This window comes from Urocitellus parryii, chromosome 5 (assembly GCF_045843805.1).
Source record: "Urocitellus parryii isolate mUroPar1 chromosome 5, mUroPar1.hap1, whole genome shotgun sequence".
Lineage (NCBI taxonomy): Eukaryota > Metazoa > Chordata > Mammalia > Rodentia > Sciuridae > Urocitellus > Urocitellus parryii.
This window is the reverse complement of record NC_135535.1, coordinates 148,980,598-149,001,844: the sequence shown is the minus strand read 5'-3', so window position 1 is coordinate 149,001,844 and position 21,247 is coordinate 148,980,598. Positions and strand designations below refer to the sequence as shown.

Genomic DNA, 21,247 nt, shown 5'->3' with positions numbered 1-21,247 from the left:
TACCAAAGAATCTACTACAAAGAAGACAAATACTGGTAACTTTGATGTCTGTGTTCAGATATAGTTATATAATAATTTGTAATTGCATATTAGAAAACGGATTTAGATATAGGAAAAGGTGTTCATTATTATTAACTGGCTAACATCCTTTATTTAATATAGGCTCTGCCAGTGAATTATATTGAAAAATTACTGAGTCATCTTGCTCCATAAAAGTAAGAAAATGATAGTGACTTCTGGTATAATCATATGTAGGGAAATTTAGTTGATAAATATAATTTTCTATTCCCCTATCCACATTGCCTAAGTCATTAAAGTAAATATCCTATACTACTTCAAAGTCTGCTGAGATTGTTGTTACACTAAAATGGGGTGTGCTATTTTAAAGTCCTTTAAAAAAATTTTCTGCTAACCAGATTTTGATTTAAAGTAGGTGCACACATTTTTATACATATTTTACTTATACATAAAATACTGCACTAGTCATTGCCTTCTATAGACATGAAAAACAGTATACAAATTACAAAACAGTGAATATAGTTTATACTAAAGCTAGCATAAAACTAGTGTACATTAATATACTGAAACAAGTAAAAAAAACTTGAAGTCTATTTAAAGGGAGGTAAGTCTTGGAAAAGAAACCAGTTCTCACAGGAAGTAGAAACAAAGGGAGTGCACCAACACTGATCACCAATAAGGTTAAGGGTGGAGAAAGATGAGCTTCAGGGAAAGCTGTTACGATTGAATAAGTGTGATGGCTGGATTCATAACTGAAAACAAATAACTAAAATTTGGGGTTCTGTGATGCTAGAATTTCAAGAATCATTTGTCCTTTGTCAGGAAGTTTTGTGTTTTGTTTTTTGACTGTGATATGATAGGAATTTGAAATAACCTTCCCTTTTAATTACTGGTATTGGAACTCTTAAGTATATCCACAAACAATTTAAGATGTAGAATTTAAGTAGCTCTTGAATTACAATTAAAACCCGGCATGGGCCAGTCATGGTGGCAAATGCCTGTCAACCCAGCAACTCAGGAAGCTGAGGCAGGAGGATTTCAAGTTCAAGCCCAGACTCCACAATTTAATGAGGCCCTAAGCAAATAACAAAACCCTGTCTCAAGACAAAAAATTAAAAGAGTAGAGATGTGGTTAAACGCCCTAGGTTTAATCCCAGGTTTAACAAACAAACAAACAAAAAAAAAAACTGGCATGAGTAGTCAGTTGTGATGTAGGAGATGCCTAGAACCTATGCATACTTCCTCATACACCCACCTAGGAAAGTCCCTCAGTTTAGATTCAGTCACCAGATTTTTCATGTCTTCAGAAATACTTAAGAAGAATGGCTGTTAAAACTTTGGAGCTTCTAAAGTCGTATGTTGCCATTGTAAATTTGCACGTTTTATCTTTTGCAGCCCTGATCAGTGCAGAGATTCCATTACCTCATATCTCAAAGGAGAACCTGGAAAATTTGAAGCTAATGGAACCCATGCAGAAGTCACATCTGAAGCAAAAACAAAATCTTACTTTCCAGAATCCCAAAATGATTTAGGAAAACAGAGTGCTAAGGAAACTCTGAAACCAAAAGTACACGGATCTGGTCGTGCTGAGGAACCAACATCACCACTAGCAGCATATCAGAAATCTCTGGAAGAAACCAGCAAGCTTGTAATAGAAGAGCCTAAACCCTGTGTGCCTGTCAGTATAAAAAAGATGAGTAGGACTTCTCCTGCTGATGGCAAGCCAAGGCTTAACCTCCATGAAGAAGAGGGATCTAGTGGGTCTGAGCCAAAGGTATGTCCTCTGGTCATCCAGAATGTCATCATAAAAATTAAAAGTATTGATGTTTTGCTTCTTTTGATTACTCCCACAGCACAGGACTTAAGATTCTATTTCTAAATTATAAAAAGCTGTAGCAAAAATGGTGGAAGTAAAGGAAATGCTGAGTAAAACATGCCATTTGATCAGACCTTCATTCATTGGGTAGGGAAAAAAATAAGCGTCTCTAGCCCTTTTCAGGAGACATTAAGTAACTAGCTTGATGTCCAATACTATATGAGGTTTAGGTTTTCCAACTCCAAACCCAGTGTTCTCTCTTACGGAAGGATAATTCTGATCTTGTTGATTTGGGGGCATAATTTAAAGAGTATACAGCATCATAACCATCTAAGAGTTCTATAAGTTCTTTTGTCTAAAAGCATTTTGAAAATTGAAGAGATACAATTACCAGGTGGGTTGGCAGCAGTTAGAAATTTATAGTTATCAACTTAAAAATGTTTTAATTACTAGAAAAAAAGAAGAATCATCTTTCTGTGATAGAATTATAAACTTGCTCTTTATATTTATGTTTTTGTGGTATCACCTAATGGATTTTTAAAAATTCTTTGAGGCCGACCATTTTTTGATATTAAAATATTTAAGCTGAAATTGCGACTCCAAGATGGACATAAGAAAATACAAATGAGATATTTTTCCTACTTTTCATGCTCTCGATTTTTGTGTATTTTGGTCACCTATGCAACAGATATATAAGCACTTAGAAAAGACTTTTTTTTGTCAAACAGTGAATTCACGATTTATTTGAGTTTTAGAAAAACTTCAGCATATACTCAGTCACTCTCTGTGAATTTATCAACAAATCATATCCTTTTCTTTCTGTAAACTTATCTTTTGGTTATTTTTCTGCTTGTTACAAGCTTTATGGTTTGAGTGTTTCTCCAGCTTTTTACTTCTTTCTTGATAAGTATAGTTTAGAATCTTGATTTTTCTGTTTGAATTAACTCAGTATATTTAAGCAGAATGAATTTGGATAGACTATTCCCTTTTAAGATGTGCTTACAAAATATAGGGAGAAGCAATAACTGGTTTTTACCTGTAAAGACATTCTGCAAGTTACTGTATGATATAAATAAGCACTGATACGTGTATACGTGTGCACTTCTCTTGGCCATTAGAAAACCGTACTAGCATTAGCATAAAAGGAAGTTGAAAGTGGAAACTCAGCTGGGTTCATTAGTAATCGAAACAAATTTTCATTAGAAAATGCTTTCAAGATTGCTTATAGATTAATCTGTATCTTTGATACTGGTTCAGTCTTACTCTAAACACTAATCATAAATAATCCATAATGAAGTTAAAGCTTTTGGAAGATATGAGTGACCTCACAAGAAATCCAAAGGTGTTCATCATATGTCTTTCACAGATCTATCACAGTATGTAGCAACCAACTAGGTCATCTGATGTATGATCTCAGAAAACAGTCCCCTTTTTATCCCCTAAAAAATCAGGTCAAAAGTCCGGGTGCTGCTCTTACACGGATGACTGCTTGCTGTTACAAGGTAAAAGTCTACTATTTTCTCCCTCTTTTTATACAGCAACACATTTTCAGGAATACTGAGAAAATTCCATTTGTACTACTAAAATATCCCCCTTTACCAATTCCTAGGGAATTCTCTTAAAGGAATTCTTTAAAATCCTACTACTGTCTTCTATTTACCTTAAGCCTACCAGACTACAGCAAAAAAGTAGAAACTGAAACTTGACCAAATGGCCACTTTTTCTTTAGGTTGTCTTTATGTAAGGGTTTGCTTGGTCTCAGGATTCTTGAAAGGACTATTATCTAACTGACAACTAGGTGTGTTGTTGGTATTTCCAATAATATATGTTCTTCTGCTTTTAATTTACTCAAGTGAAACCTTTTTCCCAAAATAAGATTCTTTTCTGTGAATAATTCAAAATCATTTTTTACTTTTGCCTCATCCAAATTCTAGAACACTGGTGAGCAGTTCTCTCCTTTCACGAGTATGAATTCCTCTTAACTTTTTTTTTCTGCCTTTTTAAGCCACTGAAGACCTGCATTCATAATACAGTAGTTAGATCTAAGTGTCCCAAATTTACTGTTCTTGCTGAAATTTAAAAAATATAATAGGGAACTTGGCTTTCAAATTCTTCATTTCTTACAAGGATACTAGCTGCTATTTCCTCTGGAAAACATTATTCAGGTGAAATGCCCTATAAAGTCAATGTTGCTATTAATTTAACATACTTGTCAACTTTATCTTTGGTGGGGAAAAAAGGGGCTTACTTTATTATCTATGCAACTAACATTTCATAAGTTATTTTATCTAACACCTATACTTGCTGTTGCAATTTTGTGTTTTTTCCCCACTGTTTTGGAAAAGTGAGAATATGTAAATAGATATTAACTCTTATCTCTAGATTTGAGGTAATTACCAGAATTCCACCATTACAATTTAGAAATTCAATAAATACTCTTTACCATGGCCCTTATTCAAAAATCAAAAAATATTTTCCCCTTTGAATTATGAACTATTTGCCACTTTAGTTTTTCCTGATTCCTATCCTTATTGCCTAAAATTTTGTGCAATTACTACATTCTTATCTACCCCATATTCTTTGAGTGTTCTCAGTTCTAATTTCATATCAGATCGTTAAGCTGTCAATCCTTCATTCAATTGCATAAAATTAGTATTAGCTGTATTGATAATATTCTGCTGATACAAATTTGTGTGTCACATTATGCTGATGTAAATTTCAAAATAGTTGTTGATAAAGATGTCAAATTTGACCAAAATTTCATTTGAGTCAGAATGACTTGGTAGACTGAGTGAAATGTGACCCAGAATATAAGGTAATACATGCAAGGCAAATGTATATTTAAAACTAGTTGAAAAAGGAATATAAGTTTCTACAAACTGATAGTTTTTAATTTCAGAAGCCAAAAGGCTCTATAATTATTTTTAATAAATTATAATTTAATTATCTTGCTCTTTACCTATAGTATATGTCCATATATATACACACACACATATACAAACTTGGAATCCTGCTCAAAATTTTTCTTCCACTTAAATTTATCTTAGTATTCTCACAAACATATATAATAATATTCCTTAGTAGGGGAAGAACAGCAAGTAAATAATTCTTTCTTGATTTCCCTTCTCAGCAGTGTCTTTTATTTTAAATGTGATGGTAAAATTATACTAAAAATGCATTTATCAGGACTTAAGAGACAGTGAGAGTGATTCAAGCTCAGAGGAGGAACAGAGAGTCACTACCCGAGTTATTCGCCGGCGTTTGATTATTAAGGTATCCCGCAGCCAGATCATTATGGGCCACTGCCATATTACTAGAAGTCTCTTTCATGTGGTTTTGAAAATTCAGCATGCTTGGTAACTAAATGACTCTGTGTATGTTTCTTTGCATACTTGAAAGTTTACAAAAAATTTAAAAAGGAAATCCATGTTGCATGGAAGTGAATATTTTATATAGACCTGTTTGACATGTGAGAGTTGCAATTTTATCTGAGAATTCTTGGTTTTGTATCCTCCTTTTCTTGGAGAAGTGTTATGTGTCAACAAAGATTCTATCTTGGTGAGGGTGTAGTTCATATCAAATGAAATGTTCACTGAAGCCTCAGCCAAAGGTGGCAAGATAAAGAAGAAAGATAATGAAAATTTTTAAGTGCAAATTAGTCTTCATTATGAGAATTTTAGGTTATAGTCTGGCATGAATATATGTGGCATAACACAAGTAAAGCAAAAATTTCTGAAATAGGTTTTTTAAATTAAACTAATTTAATTAATTATTTTAGATTGAACCCAAGTCCTCATGCATGCAAGGCAAGCACACTATCACTGAGCTATATACCCCCATCCTGAATGTATTTTTAACTGTACTAACATGCACCAAAAAGCTGCACTTGTAAGTATAGAAAACAACTTTGTTAGAAAAGTATAATTCCACTCTACTACAGCACAATTAAAAACATTATGAATATTTGATGCACCAATCTTACACATGATCAAGTCCATGAGGATGCTCCTTGCAGTGTGTCACTTGTCCATTACCTTTGTCTTTAGATAGACCTTTCTTGAGGTTAGAATAATTGAGTGCAGAGGACCAAGAAGTCAGTTTCAAGGCACAGAACACTGAATGTCATCCAGATAACTTGAGGCTTCTTTGTTAGTAGCTCTATAGAGAAAGAGAAATGTCTGTTGCAAAGAGTTTATCAAACTTATTCAAGTCCAAAAGTGTCAGGAAACTCAAGAGAGTAGAGAAGACAGAGAGTAGACATTTTGCATACCCAAAATGTCTTAATCCTGCTGCTTTGTACTTTTTCACTAAGATCAGATGAAAGAAGTCAGTATAACTGTTTTAAGACTTTGGAAACAGAAGTTTGAGCTGTCCCCCATATCAACTGTGAGATCAGTAGGGTTCCCTTAATAAACCAACTATCGCTTCTTTGGAAATATTACTTATTGCTGTCTAGCATATTTATAAGGATTCAGCCTGCTTAGTAAAATCCTATTGGCTTCATAGAGCAGAGGTGTTCAATTCTTCTCAAATACCTGCTTCTTGATGTTGGTGTAATTTTAGATTAAATGAGTGAAATCATCAGAGAATAGGTTTTATAACTGGGGAGAGCATTATATAACAAATCATAAACAAGCTTTGAGAAATGCCTTTTACATGTGATAAGAAATCAAAGGCTTAGAATAACTACAATTATTATTCAAAATTATAGGCCTAACAAAAAAAGGACTTTGTTACATTTATAGAATCCTTTCCAGTTAATATTTTTCTGTTCTGATTTTTGGAGCAGTTGAAAAGAGGAAAGCAACAGATGTGATTCTTTACTCCATATGGTGTTATCTTTCTAAATAAAGTAAGAGAGCTTAAGGACTACAAGTAGTATATGGTAAATACGACATCAGAATCACATCTGTCACAAACATGAAATGTTAGGACCTAAAGGTGTCATCAAGACTGAAATTATTCTTTTTTCCTTGACCACAATACTGGATACTGGAGATGAATTGATTTACTCAAAATCACATAGCTGGGCCGCAGTAGCTCTGGGACCAGATCCCTCACCCTATAGTGATTTTTCCACAACACTACAGTTCTCTCCCAGAACAAAAAAAAAAAAAAAAAAAAAGGAATACCTTTTACTAAACTATATCAGGCGATTGGCTATTCAGACATTTCCAGTAGCACATAAGAGGGCAGTGTTAGACTGTCATTGGTGAAGACTATTTGGTGGGGCTAGAACTTAACCTACTTCATGGATGCTATCTGTCCCTTCACTGAACCAGCACAGTTACACTCATGGCCACAGTAATCCTACTAGCATCTTGGCACTGAAATGTCTTTTGGGTTATGTCATGCCTCCTTGAGCTAGCCTTGTTTGGAAGTATCCCCCAAAGAAACAGCATGTGTGCTAAGGATTCCATTGCCACAATCTGGGCAAGTCTTGGTATTCAATTTGTACTGTCATCCCACTTATTGTACAATTTTTACTTTCATAGCAAATATGTTTTAAACAGTCCACCTATTTTCAGAACCCTAGGAAAGAGTTAACAAATTCTATTATGGACCTTGAAATCTCATCAGTATATTATTTCTATAGAATTTGATAATTCCATAGTGATTTCAAACGCTTAAAATCAATTTAAGTTTTAGCCTATTTTGTGAGCTTGTTTTTTAAATTTGCTTAGCAGAATCAGTGATTGTCAAGACTTTAAACCAACTTACAACCAAACTAATGCAAAGTTTGACAAGATTCAAATATCTGAATTTTTATTTCAATTTTCAATATTTTTTATTGGCTTTCTAAATAAGAGTTTACATATCTTTCCCAAAATCAAGCAGTTCAAAGTATATAAAGTTCTATCTACCCATACCATTTCTCAGAGGTAGCTACTGTACAAAGGCTTAGATATGTAAAAACAATCTGAAGCTTAAGAGTGTGTGTGTGTGTATATATATATATATATATATATATATATATATATATATACACAATTATAGGTATACAAACTAAGGTAATGGATTCATACATAATACTTAGTGACCTGCTTTTTGTAAAATGTCATTCCCCCATATCTATTTTAAAATAAAATTATATTTTTCCCTAATATATGAAACCAACCATAGAAAATATCAGTAACACTCCCATAAAATACTTAATCCTGATCATAGTGCATTTAGATATGAGACTTCTACATTTTTCCAATTTTCTTCTCTTTTGTGTTACTTGAAGCAAGATTAAGGATGAGCCAAACCTGTACCACATGAGGCAAAATGAGTCATGTTGCATCCATGATCTATAAGAATATAAAATCACTTTCTAATAATAAAAAATGAGAATATTGTTAGCAAAACAAGAGTGTTTTACTCTTCATTCTGTTACCTTTCTACTGGTTCTGACTTGAAACAATCAGAATTTCCCTCACCATTGGAACTGATAAAATGATCAGGGCCACTATCATTCTCATGCCAGTAACCCTGAAAGAGCTAGAATGCAGCAATCCTTGTGACCTGCTATTTTTCCCAGAAAAACCACAACTGCACACTGTAGTGTAGCAATATCCCTTTCACAAGAAGTTTAAACAACAGGTCCGTAGTTCCCTGGAATACAAGTTCCCACTTAAGATATTTACCCTTGTTCCCCAAAACCATAAGTGGCACAAATCTGAAGTTGAACACTAGTAAAGAAGGTAATGTAATTTTTTTAAATATGACAGTGGATTGAGTCACAATTCTTATTACACATATAGAACACAATTTTTTCATACCTCTGTATATAAAGTATGTTCACACCAATTCATGTCTTCATAAATGTACTTTAGATAATGATGTTCATAACATTCCACCATACTCCCACTCCCTACTCCACTATGAGTCAGCCAGCCACCTTATATCAGAAAACATTCAACATTTGTTTTGGGGGGATTGGCTAACTTCACTTAGCATTATCTTTTCCAGCTGCATCCATTTACCTGCAAATGCCATGACTTTATTGTCTTATTGCTGAGTAAAATTCCATTGTGTATATATGCCACATTTTTAAAATTATTTCATCTTCTGAAGGGCATCTAGTTTGCTTCCACAGTTTAGCTATTATGAATTGTGCTGCTGTAAATATTGATGTGGCTGTGTCCCTATAGTATGCTGTTTTTAAGTCCTTTGGGTATAGACCAAGGAGAGGAATAACTGAGTCAAATGGTGGTTCCATCCCAAGTTTTCCAAGGAATCTCCATACTTCTTTCCATATTGGCTGCACTAATTTGCAGTCCCACCTGCAATGTATGAGTGTGCCTTCTGCCCCACCCCCCCCCCGCGCCCATCCTCACCAACACTTGTTTGTTTTCATAATAGCTGCCATTCTGATTGGAGATGGTATCTTAGTTTTGATTTGTATTTCTCTAATTGCTAGAGATGATGAACATTTTTTCATATATTTTTTGATTGAATATCCTCTTTTGAGAAGTGTCTGTTCATGTCCTTGGCCCATTTATTGATTGGGTTACTTGTGTTTTTGGTATTTAGATTTTTGAGTTCTTTATATACCCTAGAGATTAGTGCTCTATCTGATGTGTGAGGGGTAAAAATTTGCTCCCAAGATGTAGGCTCTCTATTCACCTCACAAATTGTTTCTTTTGCTGAGAAGAAACTTTTTAGTTTGAGTCCATCCCATTTATTGATTCTTGCTTTTAATTCTTGCACTGTAGGAATCTTATTAAGGAAGTTGGGGCCTAATCCCACATGATGAAGATTAGGGCCTACTTTTTCTTCTATTAGACACAGAGTCTCTGGTTTAATTCCTAGATCCTTGATCCACTTTGAGTTGAGTTTTGTGTATGGTGAGAGATAGGGATTTAATTTCATTTTGTTGCATATGTATTTCCAGTTTTCCCAGCACCATTTGTTGAAGAGGCTATTTTTTTCTCCAATGCATGTTTTTGGCACCTTTGTCTAATATAAGATAACTGTAATTTTGTGGGTTAGTCTGTGTGTCCTCTATTCTGTACCATTGGTCTACCACTCTGTTTTGGTTTCAGTAGCATGCTGTTTTTGTTACTATTGCTCTATAATATAGTTTAAGGTCTGGTATGGTGATGCCACCTACTTCACTCATCCTGCTAAGGATTGCTTTAGATATTCTGGTTCTCTTATTTTTCCAGATGAATTTCATAATTGCTTTTTCTGTTTCTATGAGGAATGCCATTGAGATTTTGATTGGAATTGCATTAAATCTGTATAGTACTTTTGGTAGTATGGTCATTTTGATAATATTAATTCTGCCTACCCAAGAGCAAGGTAGATCTTTCCATCTTCTAAGGTCTTATTTGATTTCTTTCCTTAGGGTTCTGTAGTTTTCATTGTATAGATCTTTCACCTCTTTCATTGATTCCCAAGTGTTTTTTTTTTTTTTGAGGCTACTGTAAATGGGATAGTCTTCCTAATTTCCCTCTCAGAGGATTTGTCACTGATATACAGAAATGCCTTTAATTTATGGGTGTTGATTTCATAATCTGCTACTTTGCTCAATTCATTTACTAGTTTTAGAAGTTTTTTAAAAAAGAGAAGGTAATGTTATTATAGATACAGTCCAAGTGATCTTCTCCATGCAGTTTGTCTTTTTCTATAATCATAGCACTCATGAAGCAATATTAAGGAACTATCTGAATCCATCAAACTGCTTATGAACAGGAGAACATGAGCCCAGCCTGGGATTTGAGAATTTATTCCATTTTAACTTACCAGAGAAAGAGCTTTAAGAGTTTACCTCTTCTAAATCCAAACAGTTACTAACCAAAATCAGTACCAAAGGAATTTAATATTATAATTTTCCCCCTACTTTGGACAGTCAGTCATTGCATAAGACCCCTTCACTTCATAGTAATACTTTTAAACTATGTCTTCCTGAGACATATTTCCTCACTTATCTTAAGACCTATGAAAATCTCATTCTAAATTAGAACTTTGGGGACATAGCTCAGTGGTAGAGTGTTTGCCTAGCAAGCATAAAGCCCTGGGTTCAATCCCCAGCACTGTCAAAAATAAAATAAATAAAAATAAGACTTTCTCTGTATCCTGATTTTTTTTCATAGTCTTTCACAAACTATCAAGGATGATAAATATCATGCCCCAACTAAGGCACTCTCAAATTAGACAAAACTTAATCTACAAAATCTCTCTCTCTCTCTCTCTCATATTATATATATATATATATATATATATATATATAAAATATAAGAAGAAACACTGCACTCTGAGATGATCAAGTCAGAGCTGTAATCCACTAAAACTTTTCAATAAAGGCTTTTGGCGTTTCTGTGTGCGCGATTGCATTCTACAATTATATATTTCCAGATTCTTCCTTTTTGGCATTTTGTTGTTGTCTGTCCTATACATGCTTGAATAGATGTTTGAGGTTTAATGCTTGAAGATTGTTGGCTTCAAAATAACCATCAGTGTAGCCAGTCTTTCCCTGTCATGTTGGAGTAGCAAGTAGAATTCGCTACTGCCTTTTCTCAAATTCCAGAGCATGTGTGTGGTTTTTGGAGTGGTGTGGAGATCTCTCCTTCTAGTATGTTGCTAACCTGTATACCACATCCTTTAGGGAGAGGAAGCAAAAAACATTCCTGGTGAATCTGTCACAGAAGAACAATTCACTGATGAAGAAGGCAACCTCATCACCAGAAAAGTAATTAATCATCAATGAGTTTTATGCTTCTCTTGGAATTTAAATTTTCTGCATTAAAATCACATGATTTTCATACTATAAGGTCACCTCTTGAAACAGAAAAATCTCTATTGTTCACTATTGCTTCCTGCAGATCACTCGGAAAGTAATAAGACGAATTATCCCACAAGAGAGAAAACAGGATGAAGTGGTAATGCAGAGAGACTGCCAAGGAAAAAGTAGATGATAAAAGCTTTGTGCACTCCATAAAAAAGCTGCTAATGGACTGGCATCTGCAGTGTGGCAGCTTGAAGCATTTGCTGCTTTTGATATATGCATTTGACCAGGGTCAAATTAAAAGGCTTTTCTTCCTAACATTCCTTAATGTTATATATTTTTTACTATCTTCCTTCACAAAGATGAGTTCATTTTTTGGTGACAGAATATGCTAGTTTGAAAGAGGAAGATAATAAAACCTTTTGCCACCTACAAACCCTCCTTGGGAGTGGCCAAGCCCTAACCAGGACTGACCTTCAACTGAGTGCCTGCCTGGGAAATGGATCGAGTACACTCCAAAGGACAGGAGTTGAATAGCTGGGTGGTAAAAGCTCAGTTCACAATCCTGATATCAGATCCACACATTTTCTCTTTCCAAAATATTCTATGGGGAAATCTGAATTACATTTTTGCCTATAAAGAGGTTCCCCTCTTTAGGTTTCCCTATTTCCAATGTGCCAGTCACAAAACCAGACTCAACACTGAGCAGTGCAGTTCACCCAGTAAAGCCCCATCTCTCAAAGAAAACATCTAGTTATGTTTCATTTGTTTCCCACATTTTTACCCTTTCTTATTTATTTTTGTATTTTTAATTGTAGATTGACACGGTACCTTTATTTTTTTATATGGTGCTGAGGTTCAAACCCAGTGCCTCATATATGCTAGGCAAGCGCTCTACTACTGAACTACCACTCCATCTCTACCCTTTCTTATTTCGAAGATTATGTTTACATAAGAAAAAAGTGAAAATTTCTCAGGACTACATGAGAAGAAAATCAAAGGATATTTTCTGTTACATATAGGATAAAAAGTAGTATTTGTGCAAAAGCCTCACTCTAAAGAGAAATGTGTTCCTGGGGTTCAGTGAAGAAAGATCTTGTTTTATGGAAAATCAGTGCCTCCTTGGTCTAGGAACAAGGGGACTGTCTTGGTAATTCTACAGACCTCAGAAGAAGAACAGACCCTCATATCTATAGCATTTCCATGTTATTCAGTTCTTGATTAGTGGTTTACTGAGGAAATTTATTTCTCATTATATCAGATAACTGAAGTTCAGCTGGCTTAAAAAATCACAAATTGTGATTTTTTTTTAATTGGGGTTTGGTTGTCTTGTGAGCTTTAATAACAATTTCTTGTAGATTTTTTTTAAATGTATCACTAACCTGAATTATTGTGAAGCACAGTTCTCTCATATTTATCTTTATGGTGCTTTTGCTTGCTTCCATGATGCTAAGCTGTGTGGTTAAGCCAAAGAGATTGTATGTCTTTTTGGACTTGAAGTAACAAAGTGCTTTAAACAGTTTCATTTATCCTAATCCAGCTTCCAGGGACCGGAGTGGAAACTATAACTAAAACTCTTTCACCACAAAATCTTAACATGTACATTCCTTTTAAAGCAGGGAGAAGGTTATAAGGTGAAGATGAAGAAAGAAATACGGCATGTGGAAAAGAAGAGCCACTCCTAACAGTGAACGGTCAGTCAAGGTGTGAAGTGTGCTCCTATCCAAGAGAGAGGGACTTGAATTCCTCTGAAGCTTCTAAATTTCCCTAAAAAAAAGTGATTCAGATCTTCCCCTTCATCCTTTTCACTGAATTTCAACTTGGAAAAATCCAATGAGTTGTTCACTTTCTTTTTATGTTTTTGGAGGCATACACACACACACACACACACTTCACTCTAATTATAATCCATAAATTCTCTCCTTGAAAATTAGGCAGGAATTTAAATATAAATGATGTCTGCAAAAGTAAATAGTAATTTTTTAGTCTCCTGCAAGAGCAGAAGCTCACTATGAAATGCAGTAAGCATATATAATCTAACAGGAAGATTATTCAGCAACAAATAATTCTCACAAGTGTACTCTTCAGAGTTGTATTAATTAGGCTTTCACAATTTTAGCATCTGAGGATATACTTTTGGTTGAAAGATAGTACCAAGTCAAAATAAGTCAAGTTCTTGTTTTATATTAAAAACAAAAAAATATGTTAATTAAATGGAACGCTGTTTTGTTTTGAGTACTGGGGCTTAAATTCAAGGTCTCATGCTGACTAGGCATGTTCTTTACCACTGAGCTATATCCCCAGTACTTTTTTGAGAAAGGGTCTTGCAAAGTTATCAAGGTTCTCACTAAATACCTAAGCTGGCCTTGAGCTTGCGATTCTCCTGCCTTAGCATCCCAAATCACTGGGATTATAGGCAGGTGACACTGTACTCAGCTGTTTTATTTTTTTTTAAATGTTAATAAGTGAACTTTCTTTAAATTTTCTAGACTTTACAACTGACATTACTTTTCTTTAATATTGTTTTTCTGAATTTTTACATTGACCTGTTTCTTTCTACTTGGCTACAATTAGTAAGGCCATTTGGGTGCTGGGCATGGTTGCACACACTTACAATCCCAGCTAGTGAGGAGGCTGAGGCAAGAGGAGTATAAACTCAAGGTGAGCCTGGCAATTAAGTGAGATCCCTGTCTCAAAATAAGAAGAGCTGGGGATGTAGCTTAGTAGTACAGCACTTGTCTGGCTCTGGGTTCAATCCCAGACCCTGGGTTCAATCCCCAATAGTGGGAAAAAAATTTAAAAGGGGCATTTGAGGTGAAAAAACAATTTTGAAAGTTCCCTATAACTCTGAAAGGAAAGCAGAATCTTGTCTTTAGGGCCATTCACTTTTATCTTCTAAGCCCCATGGACAGTTTTTACTTTCGTGTATTTGCTGTTTTGTACCTACTGAAAATACTGGTATTTGGTGTGCTCAGGTAAGGAACTGAGAAATAATCTAGTTTTGGTATGCCTAAATTTATATGTGAGGATACTAAGACCCTCCTAAATTCTTAGTTTCTCCCCCTTCATATTTTATCATTTGTTTATTCACTCTTATTTCACCTCCTATGAGGTTTTCTACCCGAGCACAGAATTCACTGGTAAGCAACACTTAACATGGTATTAACCCTAACTGATCCATTTGGGAGATTTAATGGTAACCAAACTTAACTAATCAATCACATCAGTTTTGATGGCATTGAGGGGAAAAAGTGGCAGAAATAGGATGGAAACCCTAATAATCTGTTTTCAGTGCCCATATTCTCAACATTTATTAGGGCCGTCACATGTGGGCTGTTTTAATGGATGAATAGGATTATTTGTCTCTTTAAGGATTCTGATCTTCACCCTAAATCTAAAAGTCTTAAGGCAAGGGTGGAATATAAACCCAATTTCTTTTCTTTATTACTCACTCCAGATGCAAGTTAGAAATGAACTGGAGGGAGCAATAATGGATGAGTGTGACATCTGTTGAGAGACTCTTGCACATGCACATGCTAGCCTTTGGACATTTCTGGCTTTTTATTTGATAAGAAGGATGATAAATAAAATTCAGGATGACATCAGTGTAGCAGTGTCTAATAAGAGCCCATCTATCATGCGTGTTGTATTATTGAACTGGTAAAAGACTAATTTGTATAACAGATTTCTAAAATACTGAGTTTGGTATCTTGAATCAAACAACTCTAAGTGCTAAATGAAATAAAAGAAGGTTCAGTCCATTTCAGTACAACCCTGAGAGTTTAGCAACTTGTTCAGTCATATACACAAATTCCAAGTGGGAAAGAATCAGAAAGATCACTAATACCAACTGAGCCATTTTTCTACAGTGACATATACCTAGGATTTGTGAATAAATAATGCCAAAAGAATATATTGATGGTACTAAGCTTTTTAAATTAAATTTAAATTTCCACATGAACATGTTAATATAGAAACTACTTGGTTACTTAATATACAAGAAGTTTTATGATTATAAATAATCACTATGTAAAGAGGTTGTCAGAGTTGGGCATGGTGGCGCATGCAATCCTAGTTACTCAAGAGACAGAGAGGAGGATCTCAAATTTGAGGTCAGCCTCAGCATCTTGGCAAGACCCTCAGCAACTAAGAAAAACCCATCTCAAAATAAAATTTTAAAATGAAAGCTGCGTATAGCTCAGTCGTAGAGTATTTGCCTAGTATGTGTGAGGCGCTGGGTTTGATCTCCAGTATTGCAAAGTTGTCATGTTCACTTGCCTTCAAGAAACAGAAATTCCAGTAGATTACTCATATGAATGTGAAAATAATTTCAATAGAAAGCAAACAACATGTCAGATGGAATGAACAGTCATGTGGCAGATGGCCTAATTCTACTTTCCAGGGTGATTTTTACCTTCCATTACGTGAACTTAGGAATTGAGTTCCAGAATATTGCCTGGAATTCCCGGACATTGAATGTAATACTCTGGAAAAAAAATCAATTTGCAAATATATTTAAGTCTTTACAGTCCTGCTGGCTGCTTTCCTTTTAAAATAAAACAACTAAGCAAGTGAAATGCTGCCCAGTTTCACTGAATCTCTGACAGAATCTCAGAAATTTTTATTTCACATTCTAGAGCCAGTTGACTTCTCAGCTATCTAAACCCCACACCTGCTTTTCTTTAATATGGAGTCACAGCCATCCTGGTTTGTTTGTTGTTGTTAGTACTGGAGGTTGAACTCAGGGGCACTTAACCCCTAAGCCATATCCCCAGCCCTATTTTGCATTTTATTTAGAGACAGGGTCTCACTGAGTTGCTTAGCACCTCACCATTGCTGAGGCTGGCTTTGATCCTCCTGTCTCAACCGCTGGAGCAGCTTGGATTATAGGCATCTGCCACCGTGCCCAGCTCATCCTGTTTTTAATGGCAAAGATTTCTATATAGTGTAAGTTTATTTATAGATTACAAGGTAATATTTTTGTGTAATCCTTTAAATAAATGTTTAGGCAGGCCAGGCCAATTTTACTTGCAACCCTTTACAGATGAGAATAATAAAGCTCAGAAGTCAGGTGATATGTTTACTGTCATACAGCTTAGGACTGGTAGAGACAGGACTTGAATGCAAGATTATTGATACTCAATCCATTACTCTATCATACTGAGCTTCTAAAAATGTTTATGCATTAAGTTGATTTCCTGTTAAATTACTATTGTATGGCAGGCACTAGGAAAAATCTTTACATACATTACCTCATATAATTACTAAAAAAATGCCATTGGGTTGTTTTTTGAAGTAAAAAAAAAAATATTTGGAAAAGTTAAATGACTTACCCAAGATCCCACCACTAAGAATGAACTCATCTAAAACCTAAGTTCTTAAATTTTGTATTTAAGTCTCTATTAATGTGAGTACTATTTAAGTCAAATACTTGTACAAAGGAGCTTACAGTAAATTTTTTCATACTCTACACAAGGAAAATACTTTTTTGTCCTTTTTTTTAAAAAAAAAAAAGCATGGTTTCATTTTTAATGTATCCATAATGTCCAGATTTTTACTTCAGATTAACATTAAAGGGCCGATTAGTGAGGTTGGAGCAAGGGAACATCCTCAGATCAAAGCCATGACAAAGACTTACATTGACAAATAGCTACATTCCAAACCCCCTTTGATAAAATTCTGAGGCTCTCACTCAACATATGGAAGCCAAGAGAATCTCAGCTTGATAGTGCAGTCCCTCATCTGACGTCAAAAAGTTGACTAATTTAATTCATTCCTTCAAAGACCATCTACCTGGCTCAGAGTAGAAGAGCTAGATATACAACAGTTACAAAACCTCCATGGTCCCTGCCTTTCTAGATTTCCTAGTCTACAAATGTGAAAGAGATGGGACAAATAATTAAGTTCCAATGAAATAATCAAGATCCAATGAAAAAAATGTATACACAGATTTGGGAGTTAGGAAAGTCTCTCTGAAGTCATGACATTTAAGAACTCCTCAGTGATGGCAACTAGGAAAAGAAATGATGAGAACTAACAAGGATACAGCATGTAGGAGGCACCGAGGTTAAAAAAAAAAAAAAGTATGCCACATTTGAGGAAATCATTGTACCAGAACCTTGAGAGAGAGGGTGATGCAGACACAAGATAAATTTTGAAATGCAGAATCCCTTAGAGCCCTGTAGGTTAAAGGAAATGATGACACTCCATTCTAAGATCAATCTAAGTGAGATCCTGACCTATTTTTTTTTCTTTTTTTTTTTTTTTAAAGAGCATACTATGTTAGAGAATGGATAAGGGAATAAAATTAAGGTGACCTGTTAGGAAGTTATTGCTATAGCTTGGTTAAGCTATAATGTGGACGTGGGCTAGATTTGAGCAGTAGTTTCAGGAAGATCTATAGAACTTGTAGATTAACTATGGGGTAGGGTTAATTCTAGAGGAACTCCCAGGTTTGTGGTATAAGCAACTGGATAATACAGAAAGCAGAAGTGGAAGAGAAATGGATTTTTTAAAATTTATTTTTTAGTTGTACTGGAACTCAATATCTTTATTTTATTTATTTATTTATATGTGGTGCTGAGGATCGAACACAGGGCCTCACACGTGCTAGGAGAGCTCTCTACCACTGAGCCACAACCCCAGCCCCGAGAAATCGATTTTAAGAAGAGCATTAGGCATACAGGCTTGAACTCATTTGACTTTGAAGTGACCATATCCAAGTATTTAGATAAGTCTAGAGCTCTAGGAAAAAGATGGGACTCAACATATAATGTTGGATTCTGAAGAAATGGGTTTTGAACACTAAAGAACAGATATGGTTACCTATAGAAAAAGCTGAAGTGAGCAGAAAAGGAGCTAAGGAACAAGTCCTAAAGGACATTTTCAGGGAAGTTTAAAAGGTCATAGAGGAAGTTAGTGGGGAAAAAAAGAATTTGAACTCAAGGCCCACAGTTGAGAAAGAAGAGGGCCTGAACTGGAATAAGACAATGGAAAGGAGAAGGCAGATTTGAGGAATATTTTAGCTAACAATCAGATTAATTCTACATAGGGAGTGAAGGTGATGACATCAGGGTTTCTAGCTCACATGTAATTATTAACAAAAAGATTGAACCTAAGACCACAAAAACAAATTTAGGATTAAGGAAGCCCAGGTGAGGAACTAGCCTTTATAAATGCTGCATTGCGGTACCCTCATTATTAATGATTTCAAACAAGTCTGTCTGAGCTAGAGATCTTAATGCGGCCACCTTTGGTTAGGTGTTAGAAATAAAGTGGCCTGAGTGGATGGAACTACCAAGTAGTTTACTAGTTATGTGTGCTTGGGCAAGTTACTTCTGTGTCTTAATTTCTTTACCTCTATTCATCTAAGTTGAGTAGACAAGAGGCTTGAAATTAAGCTCTAATGAATAGCAATAACCCTCTTCCCAATAGAAGGATAATAGTAATTTATCTCAGAGTTGGTTTTAGAACTAAATTGAGTTAATACATGTAAATTAATAATAGTAGCTGCTAAGGCCACAGTAAGCATGAGCTATTCTTATTAGTATGAAGTAAAAAGAAAACCAAGAAGAGAACCTTGGATGGCCTGAGTGATGGAGGCTGGGGGACTGAGCAGTAGCCTGGGACACTATTATAAAACATGGGAGAAGTCAGAACAGCAGTATTACTGAAATCCTTATGAGATGGATGAGGATTTACTTTCAACTGTTTATTTTCAATTATTCCTTACACTGTTTCTCATAGTAACACTGGAAAATTATTAAAAAGGGATGAGAATATCTGTTTTACTAACGAATGAATGAGAGAAAATCCCTGAGACTGCAGTTAATGGTAGGTCTGGATTTTAACCCCCATATCCACAATCTGCCACCAAGAAGGCAGAGCCATAATCTGAATTGCTTCACTCCAAATTCAGAATCCTGCCCTTTCCCCCAGCTTATTTTCCCAGAATTCATTTGCAATAGATATGTTTTTATTTTTCTTATTAAAAAAAACCTCATTAACCAAAGGCCTTGGCTTCAGGGTGGTAAAAGCAAGGTCCTAGAGTTTGGTAGCCTGACTGCCAATTCTGACTCTGCCACTTGCTGTATTTCCTGGAGCTTCTTGTTAACCTCTGTGTCTCTATTTTCTTATCTGTACAATGGAGAAAATCATAATCCCTTTTGGTTATTAGGATTAAATGAGTTAACCTCTTTGGAACAATACCTGGCACACAATAAACATAAAAATTTTAGGCCAATATTTGTCCATTATTTTCCTTTATTCCTGCTGGCCCCTACAACTTCAGGTATTTTTTTAACCACAAGTCACTAGAAAAGAACAAACTCAAAAATGCCCCATCTATTGGTATTAGTTGAAGAAAAAAATCTGCATGAATTGGAAATTACTTTAAAACTAAACTGTAGTTTATTATAATTGTAGTTAGAATTATTGTTTAGAAAAAATATTCTTGCCCATATGACTAGAGACAGGAGAAGGGAAGGAAGAGGCAGCTGGACATGGGGAGAAAGGAAGAACTAGAGCAAAGAAATCTGTCCTCTGTGGGCTGTGAGGAAGGTGTATCAGAAGGGCTTCTTCCCTCAAGCTATGACAATTCTCACACTAAATGAGAGGTGACAAAGATAGATCACAAGGGTCTGTCCTTCCATAGAGAGAGCATTTGAAACAAACTTGAAGCATTCAGAAAGATCTGATGATTAGAAAAGGTGGGGATGCAAGTGAATACAAATTGTGAGCTTAAAAAAAAAAAAGTTTGAAAACAATGAAGTTGATACTGGGCATGTAGTTACGATGAAATGCAGAATGTCTGGGCTTAGCCTTGACCTATGAGATAAAGTCTACATTTGAAGATCACCACAGGTGATTTATCTGCATATTAAATTTTGAGAAGCACTTCTCCAGGGCACATCACTAGCTCTCAAATTTAGTAGAACACTGGAATCACTTGAAGAATTTTAAAATAATTGTGTACTTGGCCTAATCATGAGAAATTCTGCATAAGCCCATATGGAATGTGGGCTAGACATTAGGATTTAAATTTTCCCAGATAATTCTTTTGTTCAATCAGTTTTAAAAACCACTAGAAATTATGAAACAAAAGACAAAAAAAAGTGTGAATTAATGAGCATTTTATTTTTTTTCTTTTTTTTTTTTTTTTTTAATATTTATTTATTTTAGTTCTTGGTGGACACAACATCTTTGTTGGTATGTGGTGCTGAGAATCGAACCCGGGCCGCACGCATGCCAGGCGAGCGCGCTACCGCTTGAGCCACATCCCCAGCCCCCTTAATGAGCATTTTAAAAAACTGTATGGGGATAGGCTTCAGAGAGCTTCAGATCCTGCTAAAGATATAGCACTTCTTTAGGCTAGGTGTTGGGAACTAAAAACTGCCTACAAAGGAAGGTTTGGTTCCTTTATACACATGACTTGAAGATGTGAAGTATAATATTTGAGAATTGTCAATTACCGTGAAGAAACATTTACCTGCTGTTTTTTCTGTATTTTAAAATGTTTCTTTTAAAAAAATCACTGTGAAATTACATGAATGATTGGCTTTCTGAGTTAGTTTCTCCTGCCTTTGGAGGTAAAAGGTATACCAAATCCACAAAAGAATTCCTAAATCAAACCTGTCTATCTCATATCCATTATCTAAACCCAGCAAGGGGAGACGATTCAGAATCCTGTTTCTGAAATG

General features: G+C 35.1%; 1 protein-coding gene and 1 non-coding gene across 2 annotated transcripts in view; both read left to right on the top strand.

Moving 5' to 3' along the window:
- The window catches only part of Ank3 (ankyrin 3), a 323,355-nt gene that overhangs the window by 296,522 nt on the left and 5,586 nt on the right, over window positions 1-21,247 (top strand). Inside the window, exons 42-47 of the mRNA XM_077799312.1 lie at window positions 1,414-1,792; window positions 3,286-3,336; window positions 5,021-5,107; window positions 11,430-11,513; window positions 11,647-11,703; window positions 13,166-13,253. Of these exons, the coding sequence (XP_077655438.1) occupies window positions 1,414-1,792; window positions 3,286-3,336; window positions 5,021-5,107; window positions 11,430-11,513; window positions 11,647-11,703; window positions 13,166-13,234 (727 nt within the window). The 3' untranslated portion in view covers window positions 13,235-13,253. The remainder of the gene's footprint in view (window positions 1-1,413; window positions 1,793-3,285; window positions 3,337-5,020; window positions 5,108-11,429; window positions 11,514-11,646; window positions 11,704-13,165; window positions 13,254-21,247) is intronic.
- Window positions 10,789-10,866, top strand: Trnaa-agc (transfer RNA alanine (anticodon AGC)). The gene has a single exon. It is a non-coding gene; the product is annotated as a tRNA-Ala (tRNA).